At 36.9% G+C, this 21,732-nt stretch overlaps 1 protein-coding gene across 2 annotated transcripts; it reads left to right on the plus strand.

Annotated features, from left to right (window-relative positions):
- The first annotated feature begins 278 nt into the window (after positions 1-278).
- LOC129276868 (transmembrane protein 201-like) lies at positions 279-16,626 on the plus strand. Of its 2 annotated transcripts, XR_010295694.1 has the most exons (12): positions 279-420; positions 3,805-3,931; positions 4,981-5,160; positions 5,902-6,072; positions 7,437-7,587; positions 8,476-8,575; positions 8,977-9,192; positions 10,559-10,785; positions 11,662-11,901; positions 12,676-12,783; positions 13,506-14,692; positions 15,259-16,252. XR_010295694.1 is itself a non-coding variant. In XM_064109456.1 (11 exons), exons 1-11 carry the CDS (start codon positions 407-409, stop codon positions 13,592-13,594), a joined length of 1,623 nt encoding a protein of 540 aa, XP_063965526.1. In that variant the 5' UTR covers positions 279-406; the 3' UTR covers positions 13,595-16,626. The 2 variants fall into 2 exon arrangements, 1 of the variants encoding a protein (XP_063965526.1); XM_064109456.1 differs by having other exon boundaries at positions 13,506-16,626.
- Positions 16,627-21,732: the final 5,106 nt, after the last annotated feature.

Raw genomic sequence — 21,732 nt, forward strand, 5'->3', positions numbered from 1 at the left:
GGCCACCGACCCCTGTTACGCCGCTGAAAGCCCCCTCTAGGCCCGCGCCCGCATGGTTTGACTATATTAAAAGTGATAATAAGAAATAGTGCCTTTTTAACACAGTCACAGGCGGATGGGAGCCGCCAATTATTGGCGACGTTAAAAAAAGAGAAGAGGGGTATATGGGTGGAGAAGAGAAAGTGGTCATATATATAGGGCATTGATCAAAATGAGCGCTCGGCCCGAAGGCTCGCTCACTCGAATTTTTACTGGTCGAGTTGATCAGAAATATTACTAGACTGTATTACGTAATCATCACATGCGAAAGATTGAGAAATTTGCTTCTGGAGAGCTCTCGGAGGCGGAGTTGCCTGAGCTGAGCTAAGTGACTTTACTCTGGATTTTAAAAATCTTCAGTGAAACGATGTTTGTTTGGAAGTGAGTTTATTATTTCTTATCTAAGTAGGCCTAATTCCGTTTCAGCAGCTACTGGTACTGGTAGTCAGTACTTTTGGAACAATGAATTTACTCCAGCCGCGGCCGCGCCAACTCTGCAAGACCGGACAAAAGCTAGGGACGTGACGGCAGTCAACAATGCAGCCTGCCGGAGCTGTCGGGGTGCTTCGCCGTCTGTAAACCGCTCGACCCGGCAAGCCTGGGCTCAGAGTTCGCTTCGACGGGGGGGGGGGGGGGGGGGGGGGGGGGGGGGTGTCTTATTTTTCAGGCATAATCGTGATATAGTCCCCAAATCCAGAAGTGGGGATTATTAGAATCACACCTACCAGAACGCATGAAAATCACTTCCTTTCTCCAGAACACAGTCCCCAACTCTCGCACAGCTCTGTATCAAAATGATAACACACACAAATGAAACACACACTGTATATAAACACTAGGGTTCTCTCCCTATTATATACTCGTGATATAGTCCCCACTCAATGGGAAATCCAGTTTGATTTTCACGGCGGTGGGGACAGTTCCAACAGTATAGTATACTCGTGATCCAGTCCCCACGCTATGGGATACACAGTTCGTTTGGCACGCAGTGGGGATAGCTCCAACAGTATATTATACTCGTGATACCGTCCCCTCACAACATAAAATCGTGCTCGTTCAACAAGGGGATGGGGACAGTTTCCCGATGCAATGTGACAAGGAAAAAAACACCTTTGGGTATGGTTGCGGAAGCTGGGGGGGGGGGAGTTTCCCAATGCAATGTGACAAGGAAAAAGCACCTTCGGATATTACAGGGGCCGCGAAGGGGGGGGGGGGACTTTGCCCCCACCTTTTATGTTGTGAGGGGACGGTATCACGAGTATAATATACTGTTGGAGCTATCCCCACTGCGTGCCAAACGAACTGTGTATCCCATAGCGTGGGGACTGGATCACGAGTATACTATACTGTTGGAACTGTCCCCACCGCCGTGAAAATCAAACTGGATTTCCCATTGAGTGGGGACTATATCACGAGTATATAATAGGGAGAGAACCCTAGTGTTTATATACAGTGTGTGTTTCATTTGTGTGTGTTATCATTTTGCTACAGAGCTGTGCGAGAGTTGGGGACTGTGTTCTGGAGAAAGGAAGTGATTTTCATGCGTTCTGGTAGGTGTGATTCTAATAATCCCCACTTCTGGATTTGGGGACTATATCACGATTATGCCGCATGTGCCATTTTTCACTGAATATATCAAGATATATTTGAAATAAAACAAAAGTTTTTAGATCTGCTATTTTACTAAATCAAGATTGTCATGACAGCATCCCAACCTTCTTTCAGTTTCATGTCTTTATTATAACTGAGGGTCATCAATTAATAATATTTGTGATTCTTGATCTAATTTCCAAATTTTATTTTTGAGGAAAGAGAGAGACAGAAATACTTCCACTGTCATTGTCAATGCAAGGGGTGAATATTGGACAGGCTTTATCATACGTATTGTTTTTATTTTCTTTGCACAGTGAAGAAGTCAGAATTATAAATTGATAGGTTAAAATAATAGACAGATAATGGACTAAAGATTTGATCTACATGTATTTATACGTAAAGTGCAAATTTTCATTCTAACTGTTCAAATTACATCTTGACAATGACATGACATTTTTTTTTTTATAATGCCCTGTGTCAGCACAAGATCGCCCTTAACACCACACTTTTGTGCGTCACATGCCTGCAAAAACACCCTTAGCAGCAAGTGCATTGCGTAAGGATGTTCCTGCACCAATGCAGGAATGTTCATTACTAAGGAAATTTTAATTGTTTTCAAAACTTGATCCATTGATACTTTGATGGACCTATATTGTGATGAAAAATGTTGTGTTAATGGTAAATATCAAGAATTCATTTTTCTGGGCATAGGTTTCCTGTACAGAGTGTAAGAATGGCTTCAGTCTATGAAGGAGGTGTACATGTAGTGAAACAGGAAGTTGTCCAGCAAAATAACCCATGATAGAAGAAGCAAATGACTCTTTTTGGTCTAAGCAAATCCCAGCCATATAGACTGATAAGTTATTCATGTAATTTAGTTACTTCTTCTTCTTCAAGCTACACTGCCTCCTTCAATCCTGAAGATTCTTGCAGTATTGTAGTACCGGGGACCGGCAGGTGCAATACACCGGGTGAACACCCTACTCTTTGACGAATAGTGTATTGGTTTTAACGTGCATAGGTTGTGACTCTCCTATACACGGGACCAACATTTGCTTCCTTTCCGATGGACGGAGTGTTTTCCAACTGCATTCACACCCGCACTGAACACAGCGGTGAGGCACGTTAACACACAACGCTAGCATCAGTTTTTTTGTTAGACGTCTTCCGGCATGCTGCGGGACTCGAACCCACGCACATTGAGATCTACGATCTTTTCCGGAACAGGCGCTCTAACCGACTGAGCTACACTGCCTCTACTGAGCTACACTGCCTCGTTACCATTGTAAATCATATTATTTGCACTTTATCACTGCAACCACCCTGCCTATGGTGAATCTACATGTAGATCTACATGTATGCAGTACACAACACACTCTTTTAAAAAATCTTTACAATATCACTTTTGTAAAAAAAAAAAAATTTCCATTCAGTTATGATTTATTTTTCAGTAGTAGTAACTTCAGTGTTATTATTTTATTCATTTATATTCTTTGTCATTCATCAATCTCTATTTTTAATTTAGAAAAAATTAATTAAAAGAATTCAATATAGAGCCAAGTTATATGATGAATAGTTGTTATGGGAACTGACAGTGTCAAAAAAATCTAAGCATTTGTCATTTTGTCTCCAAGAACAATACAAAATGAGCCAAACATTGCCAACCTTATTTTACCACACAGGGAGTCCTAACAGAGAACAAGGTTAATAACCTTGTTCTTTGAATGAACAATTATTTGTCAATATATTTCTTTGTCAGATCATCGCTACATAGTGCAGTTTGACATTGGTTTGGAACTTTTGATGTCATGATGTTGTTTAATATTATAGTATATTATGAAAACTTCATCAAGCCCGAGCCATCAAGAGGCAGAAGAGGACACTCCCGACAATTCCAACAGCAGTACACAAACTCAGACTCATTTGCCAATTCCTTCTTCATCCGAACTATCAACCAGTGGAATGGCCTTCTACCAGAAACTGTAGACCAGCCATCAACGACAACTTTCAAAAATGCCCTTACTAAAGACCCAATAATTTACAAAAACTAGACCACACTCTCCGTCACACCTCCAGTTAAAACTCTTCTTGGAGTATTTCGAAGGAATTCATAACAAGTACCAAGTAGGCTATAGTGCACTATCCTCACAATAAATATTGTATCTTTCGTAGGATATTCAAGAAGAAGAAATCTGTCGAGGTCAAGTGCTGGTTTTGCCAAGCATCTACTACAGTTCCGGCCGGCAATGCGAATTGCTTTGACTGCCCAGAATGTGAACAGTATAATGGATTTACCAAGGTATTATTACATCAATATTTTCTTTGAATATGCAGGGTGCTACATAAGCACTTGCCCAATTGCCCGGGGCAAGTAAAAGTTAGAGTTGGGCAAGTGTTTTGAAGTAAAGACCAAAGTACTTGCCTGAATTGGACAAGCAAAATTCTCAAAGTAGAATGACTAAAATTAGGGTCGATATGATATGATATTGACCCTAATTTTGGTCATAGCAGGCAAGATAAAATCACTTTGAAAAAAAAATGCAATAACAAAGTAGATCAGTTCATGTCAAAAGAGAGAAAAAGGTCAATGGTTTATAAAACTGCAAAACTTTCTTTTGAAGAGATAAAACTTTATTTTTCAATGATTTTTTCGGGCAAGTGAAATAGATTTTTGGGCAAGTATATTCCAACTATTTATAAAAATTTGCTTGCCCGACTGGGCAAGTGCTTCTAAAAAGTTATTTAGCACCCTGGAATATGATACTGTAGGTATTAATAGATGTTTGACAGTGTCGCTGTGTGAGGCATGCTCTTGGTTATTCCTTTATGAAAAGAGAAAGGGAAATGTACACCAGCTTCTAAGAGATTATACATAGTAAACATTTAAAAACAACATGTCTAAGCCTGTTGCTCTACCAACAAGTTGTTTAAAGTTTTTAAACAATTGTTTAAACTATCTTAATTATTGAAAAATTTTAAACAACTTGTTTAAAACTTTAAACAAAAGTCGTTAGAGTGGCAGGCTTAAACAACATGCTTAGAATTTTAACCGCCATTTAAATTGGAAAGTTGGGTGTGCAGGTTAAAAAAAAAACTTTAAGAAGTTTACCTACAGTTTCTCTGTAACATCTTATATTGTAAGAATTTCAAAAGCAGAACTATTCACTGTTATTTTATATGGTAAAGGGACTTGAGCATACATGTTTAAATGGAAAAGCGTTGTATAAATGCTAAGAGCACAACTTAGGTCAGACTTTGAATAAACCCGAGTTAAGAATACGCACCACTGAGTATACTGATGCAACAGAGGCAAACATTTACTTTTTCATCGCACATTATCTGTAATAGGATGGAGGCTATAACAAGCCCATCCCAGCCCAGAACAGTGAAGAACTGAACCAGACCTACTCAAGACCATGTCCTTATCAGGAGGATCCTGATCCTAGACCAAGTCCTCTCTGTGACGTCTGTCAGACCAACCAAGAATTGAAGATCAAGCAGCTGGCTGCTTTTGTTCCTTCTCATGAGGTATGTCCTGTAGACCTTATGCATATGACATCATAATCTCATAGCGCCCTCCCTCAGAGGATATAGGAATGTGTGTAAACAGAGTTGTTAATAGATGTGCCAGCTGCAGATCGCCAATGCATGTAATGCAGTGGCTTCAGCCTCCAAAATTGCTGCGTCGTGACGCCAATACATTTACACGTAAGGTCTCAATTCAATCGGGGGGGGGGGGCTACACCATACAATCTCCGCATTTTAGTTGGCTCACTCTCTTTTTCAGATCTTTTTATTGTTATGATGATTTATTTTATTGTAATTTGTATGTTCATCTATACATGTATGTTCTGACATGTAATTTAATTTTTATGTTATGCTAACTTTATCACCATTGTAAATATGAAAAATTGAAAGTGGAAAATAAATAATGAATTATTTTATATGAATGGAATTTCAATAGTGATATATTGAGTGGTTGATTGCTGTAGCTAATTCTTAGAAAATTGTCTTTTGCACCTTCTCTATTTTTTAAATTTCCTCTTTGTGACCACCTCCTATTGAAAAATCCTGAATACCCCATTGATTAAAAGATTGAATTCTTGTCAAGGATACTTTTCAAAATTTGATAACAATTCCTAACAAGTAACATGGTAAAGTGGGCAATTGGCAACATACCATACTACACGTGAATGAGCTCCAAGTTCCGTTGCATGTTGAGAGTTGCAATAGACCTGATTGAGAATTTTCATTTGAATCACATTTCAGGAAAACTTTGATGAAGAAGCAAAGGAGTATGCCGATTATCTTGAAGAGGCATACAGACTCTGCCCAGCCTGTAATGAGAATATCAGCGGTGAACTGTACAGACAGGATGCTCACATCAGGTCCAGACTCCTGGGCCAGAGACTACACCAAGCAACCTTGCCAGATTCACAGGTTTGTTCTTATCTCTGGGCCCCGTATCATAAAACTTACCGATTGATTGTTGGATTGATTGATACGAGTGATCATACGAAGATTTTGGTTGCAAAAGGTGTTAGGTCCCCTTTGGACCATTCCGAGAAAAACCATGTGTTTTATTCTCACTTATTGCAATATTCTTATGAGAAACTAAATAGTCATGATGCACTACCCTATCATGTGAACATAAAATTGGGTATAAAAGAAATCTACCCGTCTTCATATTTTTAAAATCTTCTTTTCCAAAAAAATTCTGTGTTGACCTAACCCCTTTTGCAACCAAACTTAAATGGACCTAACCCCTTTTGAAAAAAAAAGTGATTTTTCTTTGCCATTTTAGTTCAATTTTTAATGGGAATTTCAACTTTTCTTTGGTATCGTCTTATAGAGCTACTAAACATCTATACATTGAGACAATAAAATCAAATTTGATGAAAAGTGGACCTAACCCCTTTTGCAAGTGAGCTCTTCATATACAAAATTCAATGCAATCAATCATAGAAATTGGACCCACAATCAATATCTAAGCTATATATTACAGGGCAATGATCTTTCTTAATCTGCCCTTGGAGAGTAGATTTTATTTTAGTGTTTTGTTATATTCTAGATTAATGTTGATAAATGTATATATGATAATAAGTACTAATGATAATGATATTGATGTAATATTAATATAGTGCACTGTCTATCTGTATCAGATACTAAAGGCGCTTCAGAGTAAATTAGAGAGAAACAATTACATAGCAGGTTCAAACTTGAACAATGGATGCCTGTTGCTTTTCTTTTCCCCTTTTCCCTAATCCCTAATATTTCTTCCCCCCCCCCCTTTCCTCTCCATATCCCTCTCCCTTTGGCTATTCACATTCCCTTACATTTTCCATACCCCTTTCTATTTCCTATTTCATTTAAATTTTTACCCTTTCTATTATCCTTTCCCCATTCCTGCCCCTTTCTATATTGCTGTTTACTGTTGTAACTCTTTCTCTTTTCCTTTCTCTTTTATGTTTCTTTCCTTTTTTCTCTCTTGTTTTCTCACTTTCCTTCTTTCTCTCTCTCTCTCAATATCCTATCTATTCATACTCCACTCCTTTCCTTTTCATTTTCCCCTATCTATCCCTTTCTATTTTGCTGTTTACTGTTGTAACTTTCTCTTTTCCTTTCTCTTGTCCTTTCTCTCTCTCTTTCTTTCCCACTCTTGTACCTTCACTCTTTCCTTGCCTCTTCTCTGTCTGTCATCCTTTTCTTGCCTTTTCACGTTCTCTCTGTCATTCTCTATCTCTATGTCTTTCCTTTTCACTCTCTTCTACTTCTTGTCTCCCTTCATCTTCTTTTCTCTTCAGGTTGCAAAGGGCCAAAGCCATAGCAGTCAAAAGTTTGTGTTTCTATTTAGAGTTCTTGCCATTATCGCTGCGACTCTGGTGCTAGCCTGCCAGCTCAGTCTGAATGTGCAACCCTCGGGTCAATTTCAAGGTACATCATTTATAAAAACAGGTATGTTTGATATGGAATAACAAAATTAATAAATATTATTTCAAAAAAATGTCTGGAATAATCATAATAGTTTCTCTCACAGTTGACTTGCAGTTTTGGTCAGTGGAATTTACATTTCATGCAAGGACTATATAGTTTTATGTGAAAAGCCTCCTACCCAAATGTGAGAACAGAAAATCATTGTGCATTAGTGATAATTCATGCCACATACATTATCTATTGCAGCTATCAATACCTCAGTGCCCTGGGAACAATTTTTTTTTGTACTGGGGGTGCTGATGTAAATTTGACAAGCAAAAACAAACAATTTCATTACAGAATCGCTACAAAATGACCTACAAAAATGTTGGTCATTTTCGTTACATTTCTCCATTTTTAACACAGGTCCAGGGGGTGCTGCCTATGGAGAATAATACACGCAGCACCCCCAAGGAAAATCTTTGGGGGGGGGGTTCTTCAGCACCCCCGCTTCCCATGGCCATGCTATGCCTATATGAATGCAGTAGACTCTTGTTTAAGTCCACCTTCTATAAGTTGAACAATCGCGTGAATCAAGGCATATTTCAGACCAGGAAATGCAAACATGTTGTTTATATCCTCTCAGTGGAACTTATTTCTGTAATCTCCAAAGATTTGACTGAGACAGATTCTCTTTTACTTATATTGGTTCATGTTTGTTCCCAGAATCCTTGCAAAATCTTTAATTTTCCCAAATATACCACGGATTTGACACACATGCAACTTTTTCACTTTCTTTATTTTATACATTATGACTTGTCATTTTGTTCTTATAATGTTAACCTTGTATAAAGCATGATAAAATCTGCCTAAGAGTATCTGGTGATGTGAAAATAAGTATTTTTTTTCTGTGTATCCTTCTTTTTGCAGCTTTTCATCATTTTATCTCATTAGAGAGCAGGAGAACCACCTTATCCTTATTGGGATTAGTGTGTGGTGTGCTTTCTTCATTGCTGGCTGGAAAATACAGGTAAATAGGTTTCTTTCAATAATTTTACTCACCTGACTTTATTATGTTTTTTTTTATCTAAACAAATAAGAAATTATTTTTCATCCTCATATTTTCAGTCTATTGCAAACACATAAATGTGCCTTCCTTGAAGTCCAGTTTTCTGTGTACGCTGGACACCTCTTATTATTTTCGTGAATTTTGCATTTTACGAAAACATTCACTTCCTGATATTTCTGTGCAAACTGAATGCAAATGAAAATTTGTGAAAATATACTCCTGTGAATTACCCGTCTAGGAGGAAAATTGTGAGATTATATGGATGCAAAATATATAGCATTTACATTACTACAATAGATAGCCTTTAAGTCTTCCATTTTTGAAATTATCTTAACACTTCTTTCTTTTAATTCTTCATGCAGATTGAGATATTTGGATTGTGTATGTCCGTTGCTATGGATGTTGTATATGGGGAGCATCACTGCACTACCATCATCCTCCTCATCGTTACTCTCATTGTTTCCATGGTTACCATCAGATGCCATCCCAATCATGCTGGCTGCCTGTTTGCTTTTAAGCTCGTCAAAGCATGCCTTACAAGGGAGAAAGGGAAAAGTCAATAAAGTTTTTAAAAACAAGTACGTCGCTAAGATTTTCTTCTATTCTGATCTTAAAACCTCCCCTTTTTTCTCTGTAATCTACTTAATTATTTCTTGCTATTTTTTTTGTGCATGTGATCCTGTATTGATGGTGCTGTTTGTTTGAGCATTTCTAAAAATGTATTATCGGCATCATTTTCATCATCACCATCAATAATTGTATTATATTGGATGGCTTTGATTTATTCCAAGAGTTAAAGGTCAAGTCCACCTCAGAAAAATGTTGATTTGAATAAATAGAGGAAAATCAGACAAGCACAATGCTGAAAATTTCATCAAAATCAGATGTAAAATAAGAAAGTTATGATATTTCAAAGTTTCGCTCATTATTAACAAAATAGTTATATGAACGAGCCAGTTACATCCAAATGAGAGAGTCAATGATGTCACTCACTCACTATTTCTTTTGTTTTTTATTGTTTGAATTATACAATATTTCAATTTTTACGGATTTGATGATTTGGACCTCCTTGCCTGAAGCACAAAATGTTAAAATAATGGAATTCCACGTGTTCAGGGAGGAATGAAACTTCATTTCACATGACAATGACGAGAAAATCAAAATATTTCACATTTCATATAATAAAATACAAAAGAAATAGTGAGTGAGTGATGTCATCAGTTCCCTCATTTGCATACCGACCAAGATGTGCATATAACTGTTTTGTGAAATGAAGCAAAACTTTAAAATGTCATAACTTTCTTATTTTACATCCGATTTTGATGAAATTTTCAGTGTTATGCTAGTTGAATTTTTCTCTTTTTATTCAAATCAAGTTTTTATTGGGGTGGACTTGTCCTTTAAGGGCAAATATTCCATGAATCGCAGATGAGTGGAATATTGGCCCTAATGAGTGGAATATATGGTATTCCATGAAACAAAGCCACCAATATAATTATTATCTATCCCACCTCCCCCCCCCCCAAAAAAAAAGTGGGAACAGTTTGATTGAGCAACTCATGTCACCTTAATCAGTTAATATGGCCTCACTTCATAAGATAATCGTAGAAATGTGACCTCGATGTCGTATCTTATGATATCATGAAGTATCATTGTGCTCTATGCTGCGTGTCATATTGCATTCATTGTTGTACGCGTTGCATGCGCGCTAGCCTGTTGAATACGGTCTCGTATTGAAGAGCTAGGTTTGTACAGGAGCCTATGGGATAATCGTTGGATTTCGGTCCTTTTCGGAATACGCTCTCGTATTGAACATTGTTATTATTATTGTTACTATTATTATTTTATTTTCACAAGTTTTGCGACTTATTGAACATGTGAGTTTCATTTATTATTATTGTATTATAGTGAACAACAAGGAATTATTTTTGTCATGATTTACAGAAGATTGAGGAACCAGGTGGCTTCCGCTCTCTTGGATTCTGAGGATGAAGATCAACCAATCGGCATGCCACGCCCCCCTCAGGCCCCGCCTCCTGCTTCCCCTCCGTCATTATCTCTCAGTCAAAGCATCCAATCAGAGAATGGGGAGATCCAAAGGATACTCCTGGACCAGGATATAAGTGGTCTAAGTCTTGGACCTCCTGGCCTAGCTAAAGCAAAGAATAAAGGTAAGAATTGTTTATTAAAGGAAACCAAAATCCAAGGAAAGAAGCAATCTTATTGGAATTAGTAAAATGAGAGGAACAATTTAAAACAAGTTTCATCAAAATCGGTTGTGAAATGAAAAAGTTATGGACGTTTAAAAGGTCTTGTACTTGGCTGATTTTGTAGACGACACTCCATTTGTTTTTAACACAATTTTTCAGATGTTCCCCATTATCTTTCAAATTGCATATTGCCTCATTCTGAGCATAATATATGTCATGGGAAAATATAATTCACACCACATATGTCAAGGTCAGGAGGAAATGATGTGAAATATGTAAAATAAAGGGGGAAATCTAAAAATTTGTGTACAAAACAAATGGAGGGTTGTCCACAAAATCAGCCATTTTGAAGCATGTTTGCCAATTTGAGGATCCCAATAGAAAGTACAACAAGACTTTTTAAACGTCCATAACCTGCCTATTTCATAACCGATTTTGATGAAACTTGTTTTAAATTGTTCCTCTTGTTTTACTATTTCCAATAAGATTACTTCTCTTCTTGAGTTTTGGTTTCCTTTAACAAAAGAAGAAAATTAGGGTTGTTCAGTCAGGTGGGTTTTATTTTATTTTAAGTAAGTTCAATTTTATATGGAGATTGGGGTGTTTTTATGCGTAAGTGTTCTTTGAATACAATGTTTGTTTGTTTTATTTTCCGAAATCATAATAACACAATAACTTACAAAACAATAGTAATAATATGATGCGGTTGGATAGCCCATTTCAGAGCTGTTGAGCAAGACAGTTCTGTTCTTCCATTGGGTCCAATATGGATGTAGTTTTGCCGTTTGCAAATTCTAGGTGATATGTGTATTAATTTGTTTCATTTTCAACATACAGATGTATGGACTGCTCACACTCCTCCCACCAGTAGACCGGCCACGCCCCTCTCCTCTGAGGACCGGCCCTCGTCCAGGGAGTTCCGCCCCATCATATCGCCTGCGACCTTTAACCCTCCTGGGATGACGAGATCGGCATCACAGAACTCCTTTGTCTCGTCGTTCAGTGGTACCTTTGCAGATTCCGGGCCATTTCAAGATCAGAGAGTCACTTCTTCCCGCGAAAACCTGGTTGATAGAGGTCAGTTTGATTATAATATCCTATTTTTTTATTGGATTTAAACAGCGTAAGAAATCCATGAGGGTGGCAGGCGATTTTGCCCTCGTGATGACCGAAATAGCCTTAAATTTCCCTAAATAATATGCTTTGTGGTGGCAATCTTTTCTAGAGTCACCTTAAGATCTAAGATCTGACATATACAATGTTCAAGAATATATCAGAAATTATCATTCTGTGCTAATCTATGTTGGTGTTCTTCCAGTGTAATCCTTATTCAGCTTAATAGATTTGCATGATTTCACAAAGTTCAGTTTATATACAGGTAACTGTACCAGATCTAGAATTAAGATGATACAGTGACAATTGGGTGGATTCACAATACAATGCCTCGTGGGAAAAAGTCGACATCTGTTGAGCGCGCTAGTACAAAAGTGAATACGACTCGACCAGATATGCTGTTTAATAGGGTCCAGGAGGTGGGAGAGAAATTTGCCCGCATATTTCTTTGCGAAATGTAGACCATTAATGGGGCATCCATGCCATATGATTTTCATTGTTGAAGCATCACAGTCTCATTACAGTATACTAGCACTGTGCGCTGCTGGCGCCTGTGCGTGATGTCGACCCCGATATTTAGAAATTTAGCCTGTTCGCTACAACTGATAAATGGCGCACCATATTGTGAATCCACGGTATTAACCTTGGTTTTATAGACTTTCTCATGAAAGCGGTGTTTACTGCAACTAATTTCATAATCTTTAAACTCTGATCTGTTACCCTTTTGTTGTCTTGTAGGAAGGAGCTTGTTTGAGGATAATAGTTCTGATGGATCGTCACCTATTTGTATGATTGCTAAAGAGAGCCCCATACCACCTGAAAGAGAACAAAAAACAGCTGCACATGGTAAGAAATTAGATAATATTCAATGGGGTAGAAGAAGTGGGAGGAGGAATAGAAGCTGTAGTAGTAGTAGTAGTGGTAGTAGTAGTAGTAGTAGTAGAAGAAGTAGAAGTAGTAGTAGTAGTAGTTGTATTAGTAGCCTAGTAGTAGTAGTAGTAGTAGTAGTAGTAGTAGAAGTAGTAGTAGTAGTAGCAGTAGCAGTAGCAGTAGTAGTAGTAGTAGTAGTAGCAGTAGCAGTAGCAGTAGCAGTAGTAGTAGTGGAAGAAGGCGCAGAAGAAGAAGAAGTGGTGGTAATAGTGTTACTAGTATTAGTAATAGGAGTAGTGGTGATGATAGTATAAGTAGTAGTGATAGAAAAAGTAGTAGTAATGTAAATAGAAGTAGTAATAACGGTGATGGTGGTGGTGGTGTAAGTGATAGTGATAGATACATAATCTCATTCACCCATTTCAAATTATTTTCCTTCAAGAGTCAGAAACTATATTGAATATGATAAATATTTTCAGGAACAATTTTATTTCTTTACATTATGAAATAAGGTGGCAACTCTCTGCAATTTGCACTTTGCTCATTCAAAGTGTGAAATTGACCATCCCCCCACCTTATTTTCACCTTATGTCACAAATGGGAGAGGTAGAGTCATATCACCCTTCTGTCAAGTAAATTTAAAGAATAAGATATACTTGTTCATAACAACTTTTAATATTCAAATTTTCTATTTGCAGGCTGGACCTCCTGTCTGCTACCCGGTATATTAGGATTCAGTTTAGGCATTAACTGTGCTGCTGCCCTCTACTTCATGTACGGGAGATGATCCAGGCCTTCGTAACTTCCATGATGCTTTGTTCTTCTACAGGGACTCTGATCAAGATGTACTGTCCTCAACATTGTGTCTAGAAATGAAATAACGATGACGCAATGATGATACATGTATGGCAGAAACAGGCTATGCAGGTCCATGGTCATTGAATGTGATGCTGCCCTCTACATTTCAAGATGAATGTGTCGTCTCCATGATGCCTTGTTAATATATGAGGGATTTTATCATGATGTGCTGCCCTCTGTATTGTATTTAATCATGATAGAACAATGATATAATGACACACAAAAAAACAGATATGCTGGTTCATTAGGCCATCCGATGTGATGCTGCCCTCGATGTCTTGAGTTGGAGATGTTTTCCCTAATCCAGTGATGTCCTGCAGGTATGTCAGCACAAGGACTGTGATGCTGCTTTCAACATTTTGTATGGGAAATGAAAGATAACGTTCTTTTCTGTATTGAATACTAATAAAATGCATCATTTATGTAGGGCTTAAAGGGGCATACCATTGACAAATCATGGGGAAATTGAATCAGTAAAAAATTTTCAAAAGGCCAATTGACTTGCATAATATATACATCCGTCATGAGAGCCCATCAGACTAATGCGATAAAAGTTTGGACAGCACAAATTTGACCGAATTTGTGATCGTTATTTACTTCGGGTCGTCGCAGTTTCCAACAATTCCTAGACTCTTAGCAGGTCTCTTGATTGCTAAACCAAAACAAATGAAGTTACATGTTTCAAAGTGAAAACATGCAGTTTACTTCTGGTTGGTTAGTCTACTAACTATTGCTCTCCTATATTAGATGTCCCAGACAGACATGCCGGTATCTATTACATTACACCCCAGGCAATCTGGAAGCAGGCCTTGTAATTGCCCTTCCATATCATAAGCTGTTTTCTCATCGAGCGAAATTTGAAACTGCAATAAATCATGGTACTTGGAACAGACTATACTTAAACTGAAAGACTTGAATTCCTTCTCTGTTCTGAGATTTCCCCATGAATTGTCAATGGTAGGCCGCTTTAATACACTATTTCTAAGTGCTGCATACTACCGTGCATTACCCCTGGTTTAAAGGGATGGTCCAGACTGAAAATATTTATATCTTAATACATAGAGTAAAATTCACTGAGCAAAATGCCGAAAATTTCATCAAAATCGGATAAGAAATAATAAAGTTATCGAAGTCTTAAGTTTAGCAATATTTTGTGAAAACAGTCGTCATGAATATTCATTAGGTGGGCTGATGATGTCACATCTCCACTTTCCATTTTCTTATGTTATTTCATAAAATCATAATTTTTTCATTATTTCATACTTATGTGAATAATATGTCTCCCTTATAATGAAATAAGTTGCAGCAATAAATATCTAATGCACTAAATCAGTTGTCAATCCAATTTTTCTAGTTCTTGGAGGAAAAAATTTGAATAAACCTAATTTCATATAATGAAATACAAAAGAACATCATCAGCCTACCTAATGAATATTCATGACGACTTTTTTCACAAAATATTGCTTAACTTTAAAATTCAATTACTTTGTTATTTGTTTATCCGATTTTGATGAAATTTTTGGCATTTTGCTCAGTGAATTCTACTCTATTTATTAAGCTATAAATACTTTCAGACCGGACAATCCCTTTAAGCATGGCTACCTGGATTAGGAGTGCAAGTATTCAAGGATTCCTTCCTACTCGATACCCATGTCCGCTACACCTGGATCGAGAGTGGCAAATGTTGATAAATGCCCTGCCAAAGGACAAAAATGCTTTTTCAGGTACAGGTGTACCAGTACTTCAGGTACAATACTTTCTAAAGAAAATGCATGACATTGAAAAAAGTGAAAATTTGCCAGTATGAAGAATACCTGCTTATTACAAGAGGCTGCAAATAATTGATTGGTCACAAAGTGAATAACCGTCTTGAGGAAAAGACTTTCATTATAAATGACTATGTTCCAAAAGTGAGAAAAATGGGTCGGACACCGAACTTGCATGGGCAGGAATAGAGTGTCGATTCCAATGGTTTCCCAATCCATCCAGATAATATATTTTTATATGTAGGCCTATGTATAATGTGCAACTGGGTTCAACGAACTGATTCATTCTAGCTTAGCATTAACTCATCTGCTGCCCTCTGTGTTATATTTGTGAAATGATATCGGCTGGAACTATCTTCTCGCACTTAGTAATCGACTTGTTCCATTGCATTCGTGTAAGCTGTATGGATGATCTCAAAAAAATTTTGAGGTTGCTTTTAGTGGCACCATATAAATAATGTATTTGGATTACCATCAGTGAGGCAATTTTATTTTCCTTTTTTTTTCTGAACACACTGAAAGTTTTGCTGCGCTTTGTCTCAACTTTCTTACTGTGGGGTCCATGACAGTTGCTCTGGCGACAATTGCTCCGATAGAAAATATGCATATTAAACCGAACGTAAAACCTAATCTCCAAACCTAGCTTAACCCTAATCATTATTTTTTTACATTATTATGAACCAAAAAATTACACTCTAACCCTATGCCCTCTGGGTTCCATGACATATGCTCCGATGGAAAATCTGCACGTTAAGTCAAACATAAACCTTACTTCCAAAACTAAATAAACCATAATCCTTATCTTTACATTATTCTGAACCAAAAACTCTATTACAATCCTAACTCTAAACCTATGCCCTCTGAGATATTAAGACCGGAGCAATTGTCGATGTTGTGTCACCGCCCTCTGAGATATTGAAACCGGAGCAAATGCTGAAGGAGTGCATGTCGTGTCGCCACCGGAAAATGATATTCATCTAAACTGTCGCAGTGCTTTGAATGTAAATGTATACCTGAACAATGAATATGGTGCTGCTGTCTGTGAATGTTAATGAGCCTCTAGGACATGTAAGGCTGCACGTTATGACAATAATATTGTATTGATATTGTGTCCATGAATTATCGTCTCTCACATTGCTGTAAACGATTGAGGTTTTGAGGTTTTGGAGTGTTAATCTGCCTTGAAATGATATATAAAACTCTGGGCCCTGTCTTGCAAAGAGTTACGATTGATCCGATCAACCACAACTACGGAAAGCCAGCAACATCAACATCTGAAATGCACGTTTGTTAAAAATATTTTCTAGATATGATGTAAAGTCATACATTTAACGGTTTCTTTAAAATTCAGGGTGCTTTTCTTTTTTTTTTATTGCGGTTAATGCAACCATTATCATTCTGCGGTAAGTGTTGATTTTTGAGATAATCTTGAATGTTGTTAGTGACAGATCTTGGGGTGAATCTAGAAAAGATGATTGCCCCAAAGCATTTTATTTGGGGAAATTAAGGGTGCTCACAAAGGACATTGACTTGTGCAAAATCTTCTGGAGAAAATCTTTTGACATTGTTGGATTTCTATTAGTTTTAAGTTGATCGGATCAATCGTAACTCTTTGTAAGGCGGGGCCATGTTTACTTCAATCCATCTCGTCAAGATCCCAGGTAAGGGGTCACAAAACTGGCATCCCTTTCCAGCGTAGCTCAGTCGGCAAGAGTGCACGTTTCGGATAAGATCGTAGATCTCAACATGAGGGGTTCGAGTCCCGCTCATGCCGAAACATGCCTAACAAAAAAATAATCTGATGCTATAGCGTTGTGTGTAAGCGTGCCTCACCACTGTATTCAGTGCAGGTGTGAATGCAGTTGGAAAACACTCCGTCCATCAGAAAAGACGCCGGGACCGGCAGGTGCAATACAGCGGGTGAACACACTACTCTTTGACGAATAGTGTATTGGTTTTAACGTGCATAGGTTGTGACTCTCCTATACACGGGACCAACATTTGCGTCCTTTCCGATGGACGGAGTGTTTTCCAACTGCATTCACACCTGCACTGAATACAGTGGTGAGGCACGCTAACACACAACGCTATAGCATCAGACTTTTTTGTCAGATGCGTTTCGGCATGAGCGGGACTCGAACCCCTCACGTTGAGATCTACGATCTTATCCGAAACATGCGCTCTAACCGACTGAGCTACGCTGCCTCGCTTTTTAAAATACAGCCTTTTCTATGCTGCCCTCAAAATTTTTAAATTTTGAGATAAGAGGTTTTTATAAGCCCAGTCACAATATGTTAGTTTTTATAGAGGTTTTGGTTTGTGAACATCACTTAAATTATTCATGTGGGATAACGAATTGTGAATATCTTACTGTTACAGCTAAGCGATTATCAATTACCGATGAATGAAGTATCTTGCAGCCCTACCATGATGTAAAATGACGAAACATAACATGCAATAAATTCTGTATCATCAACATGCGGTGCTGCCCTTTCTGTCAGGAATGGGAGATGACTGTCGGCATTATTATAGAATTTCATCGAAACCAAAGAGAATACGTCATCATTATTAAACTCAATTTATTGTGATTTCAGTGAGTACTCAATAGGTGAGCATCTTATGATATTATTATTGGGTATTTTTGTTACACACAGAGGCGGCGGAACGTCAGGCTCGTACAATGAAAGTGGAGGGGCACCTATTGTTTGGCAGACAAAAGGTGCCCCTCCACTTTCTTTGTCCAAGCCTGATGTTCCGCCGCCTCTGGTTAAACATAAAATGTTACTGTATTTATTTTATTAATGAATATGTACGCACTTCATTTCCACTCAGTTATGCTATGTTGTTATACATGTATATTCTTTCTATGCTTTCTCTGTGATATTAAACTACTTTTCTGCGAAACTGGCATGAAGATGAATGTGCATATATTATTTGAATGGGCAAACCTGACTAAGTTTACAAGAGAAAATGTTGCTGATGGTGATCAATATAGCTGTTTACAATTTACGCCTTACAAGTTACCTGGTTGGTTTCTCATTAAGCTGTTGTAACTTATGTCCGAATTTATGAGCAACTGGTGATCTTTTCTTGTGTAAAATGATACACACCAGATTTTTGTTGGTGTTGATGTAGTTTCTAAGAAAGGATCACCAGTCATACGTAAATTTGCTTGTAACTTACAAAAAAACTTTATGAAACGCCCACCTATTCTTGGATGCTTTATAAGATTCCCAATCATTCTGATCAATCTCTTTAGATAACTCATAAATTTACACAGCTTTAATAAGGTCAAAAATTAATCTTATTTTGCTCCTCAAATTGGCAACAATCATTAATATTCTATTCATTCTCATACTTTGTAAGAATAGAATATGGATATAACAGGAGTCAAAATTAATGAAATGGTAATTTTACTGAAAAGTTGCCAAGCTGATTTTTTTTTAAAGTTTTATTATGTTGCCAATTTAGAGGGTGTAACATTTGATGAGCTAACGTATTATTAGTTAAAGGACAAGTCCACCCCAACAAAGAGTTGATTTGAATAAAAAGATAAAAATGCAACAAGCATAAAACTGAAAATTTCATCGAAATCGGATGTAAAATAAGAAAGTTGTGATAATTTCGCTTAATTTCATGAAACAGTTTGATTTTTCTCTATTTATTCAAATTAACATTTTTCTGGGGTGGACTTGACCTTTAAAGAGCTTTCATTCAGAAATGGCATAACATGATATTTCGTGATTATTTAGTCCATATACCATTTGGTCTAATTGTACTAAGTGTTAATTATGCAAAATGAATGAAAATGAAATGGATATTAGACTAACTGGTTATGAGACAAAATGGTCATAGACGAAATGGTGATTAGACAAAGTGATGATTGGACCAAATGGTTACTGGACAAATGGTTTTTAGACGAAATGTTGATGGACGGAATGGCATTAGACTAAATGAAAGTAGACCATGTGGTGAGTGGACGAGTTGGCAGTTGACGAATTGGCAATTTACCTGAATGAAATGCTTTGAGGGCTAAATAAAAGCTAATTTATATTACATATATCATTCTATTATGAAGATGACATGGCACAAACTGGTCGATCACTGCAAGAAACTACGTACTACCAGCATCCCTCTTGCAACCTCAGAATGGAGTTTAACTCATAAATGGCATTTATGACCATTATGTTCCTTCAATAGTAATGCATGCATTATAGTACAGTGACAATATATCAATTGGTGCTTAAATCTCCAGTTACAGGAAGAGAATGGAGGTATGAATATAGTCTGTACATGAATAGAATGATAATACTTCATTTGACTTTTATGTGACTGTTAAAGTTGTGTGTGTTGAAGTTGTATTCACATGCACTCATCTTAATAGTGTTATAATTTAAAGAGATCGTGACCTTAAGAGGCACAGGGAACATTGTGACTTGTGAGCATATTGTTTGTCAGAAAAAAAAAGTTAGTATGAAATATGTATCATGAATTTGTATGGGTAGCTTTATATTTACTAACAAAATTGAATCAAAGATGATGTTTGAATGAAGTGCGTTAGATATGTTTATACTCGCTATCGGTGAGGAAAATAAAGAAATACTTGTTGGAAGAATTGTTTTGATACCTTTAGATACATGTGTTACTTTTAGGCCCTAAATATTGCTTCAGAAGTTCAGTACCGTATGTGATAAAAGGGGGAGGGGCAAACAAAGATTTGGGAAGATTTAAACATGTGGGTAGACAAAAAGAATAGGAGCAAAATGAGTCCACAGAAGATATTTATTTTTTATTTTATTAAAACATCTTTCAACAGGATAAAACATTAATCAGCTAGCAGGCTGTTTCACATAATGGTCCTGCATAAAGAAAATATACACATATTAAAACAAAAGATTACAAATAATTAGAAATACATGTTATTATATACAGCAAAACTGCAATACAAATAATGCTAGAAATGAAACATCAGAAAAAAAAAAGAACAAATAGCAAGATTTATCTCATAGTAAGATAAAGAAGTGAAGGAAAAGAGAAGAGGTTTTATACATCGATATCAAGACAGGAATGGGTCTCTATTACAATTTTAGTACTCGTAGGAAATCATAATAATCGATAATAAGTAGATGTGTATTATTTGGTAATCATGCTAATAATGGCAATACTATAGATATATATGGACCAAAATAGAACAGTTAAATAATTGTTATAGATTTAAGCGAAATTTCTTGTAATGATGTTTGAAATTTTCAACAGAAATGGCATTCTGGATATCTTCCGGGAGGTTGTTCCAAGTTACTGCTCCGGCATATTTAAAGGATTGTTTAAATAGGGATATGTTAGGTTTCGGTAATACTACATTTAGTGAATTTGCATTCCTAGCGTTCATGCCATGGCGATCGAAGTACATTTCAATTTCATTTGATAAGCGGGGAGGGGCAACGCCCCTTATACACTTGTACATGAGAATTGCCAGAAAATAATCTCGACGTTGGTCAATAGTTTGCCAGGAGAATTGATCTATCAATGCATTCCCGCTCGCAATTTGATAGTCAGAAATTCCAGATACATATCTGGCAGCTCTTTTTTGCAATCTATTTAGGGGTAATTTGTAGGCTGCTGGACAGTTGCCCCAAACAGAGATTGCATAGTCTATACAGGGCTGAATTATGCATTTATATAGGATATTTAGTACATGTGAACTCAGGAATTTACTCAACTTGCCTAAAGAGTAGATCTACGATGTAAGTAAAAAAAAAAAAAGAACTTGGCACCTCACAGATCCCCAATTTAAGGAAAAAACATATCATGAAAATATAATCATTATACATAGCCAATAAAGAGTATCTTCTCCCAAATGATTTGATGCCGTATTTATGTGGAACAGTATGTGTTAATGCTTGAATGATCAGGAGGTATTCTTTGCAATTATGTAAATTTGGATTTGCGCCAAAGTAAGGCATGACTGCAATGAGTGAATCTAGATGTCAATGATGCCATTATCCTATAAGGGTTCCATTAAAATCCATTTCAAAACCCATTTTCAGTAATTTACATTAAAATTGTTTGATAAATACATTTTAGTATTAATTCTCAAGTTAAGTTAATTGAAAATGGATTAGCAAATATGTTATACTAGCTCATGTAGGATTATGACACCATTGGCATCTGGATCCATTCATGCCTTACTTTGGCGCAAATGAATATTTACATCACTGCATAGAATACCTCCTGAACATCTAAGCGTTAACACATACCACATAAATATGGTATCAAATTATTCGGCAGAACATACTCTTTC

This window comes from Lytechinus pictus, chromosome 14, assembly GCF_037042905.1.
Source record: "Lytechinus pictus isolate F3 Inbred chromosome 14, Lp3.0, whole genome shotgun sequence".
Classification (NCBI taxonomy): Eukaryota; Metazoa; Echinodermata; class Echinoidea; order Temnopleuroida; family Toxopneustidae; genus Lytechinus; species Lytechinus pictus.

Excerpts from the sequence above, each read along its gene's own strand:
- LOC129276868 (XM_064109456.1), top strand. Across the intron at positions 3,932-4,980 it reads AGTATAATGGATTTACCAAG|GATGGAGGCTATAACAAGCC; the intron begins GTATTATTACAT and ends TATCTGTAATAG. Across the intron at positions 8,576-8,976 it reads TTGCTGGCTGGAAAATACAG|ATTGAGATATTTGGATTGTG; the intron begins GTAAATAGGTTT and ends TTCTTCATGCAG.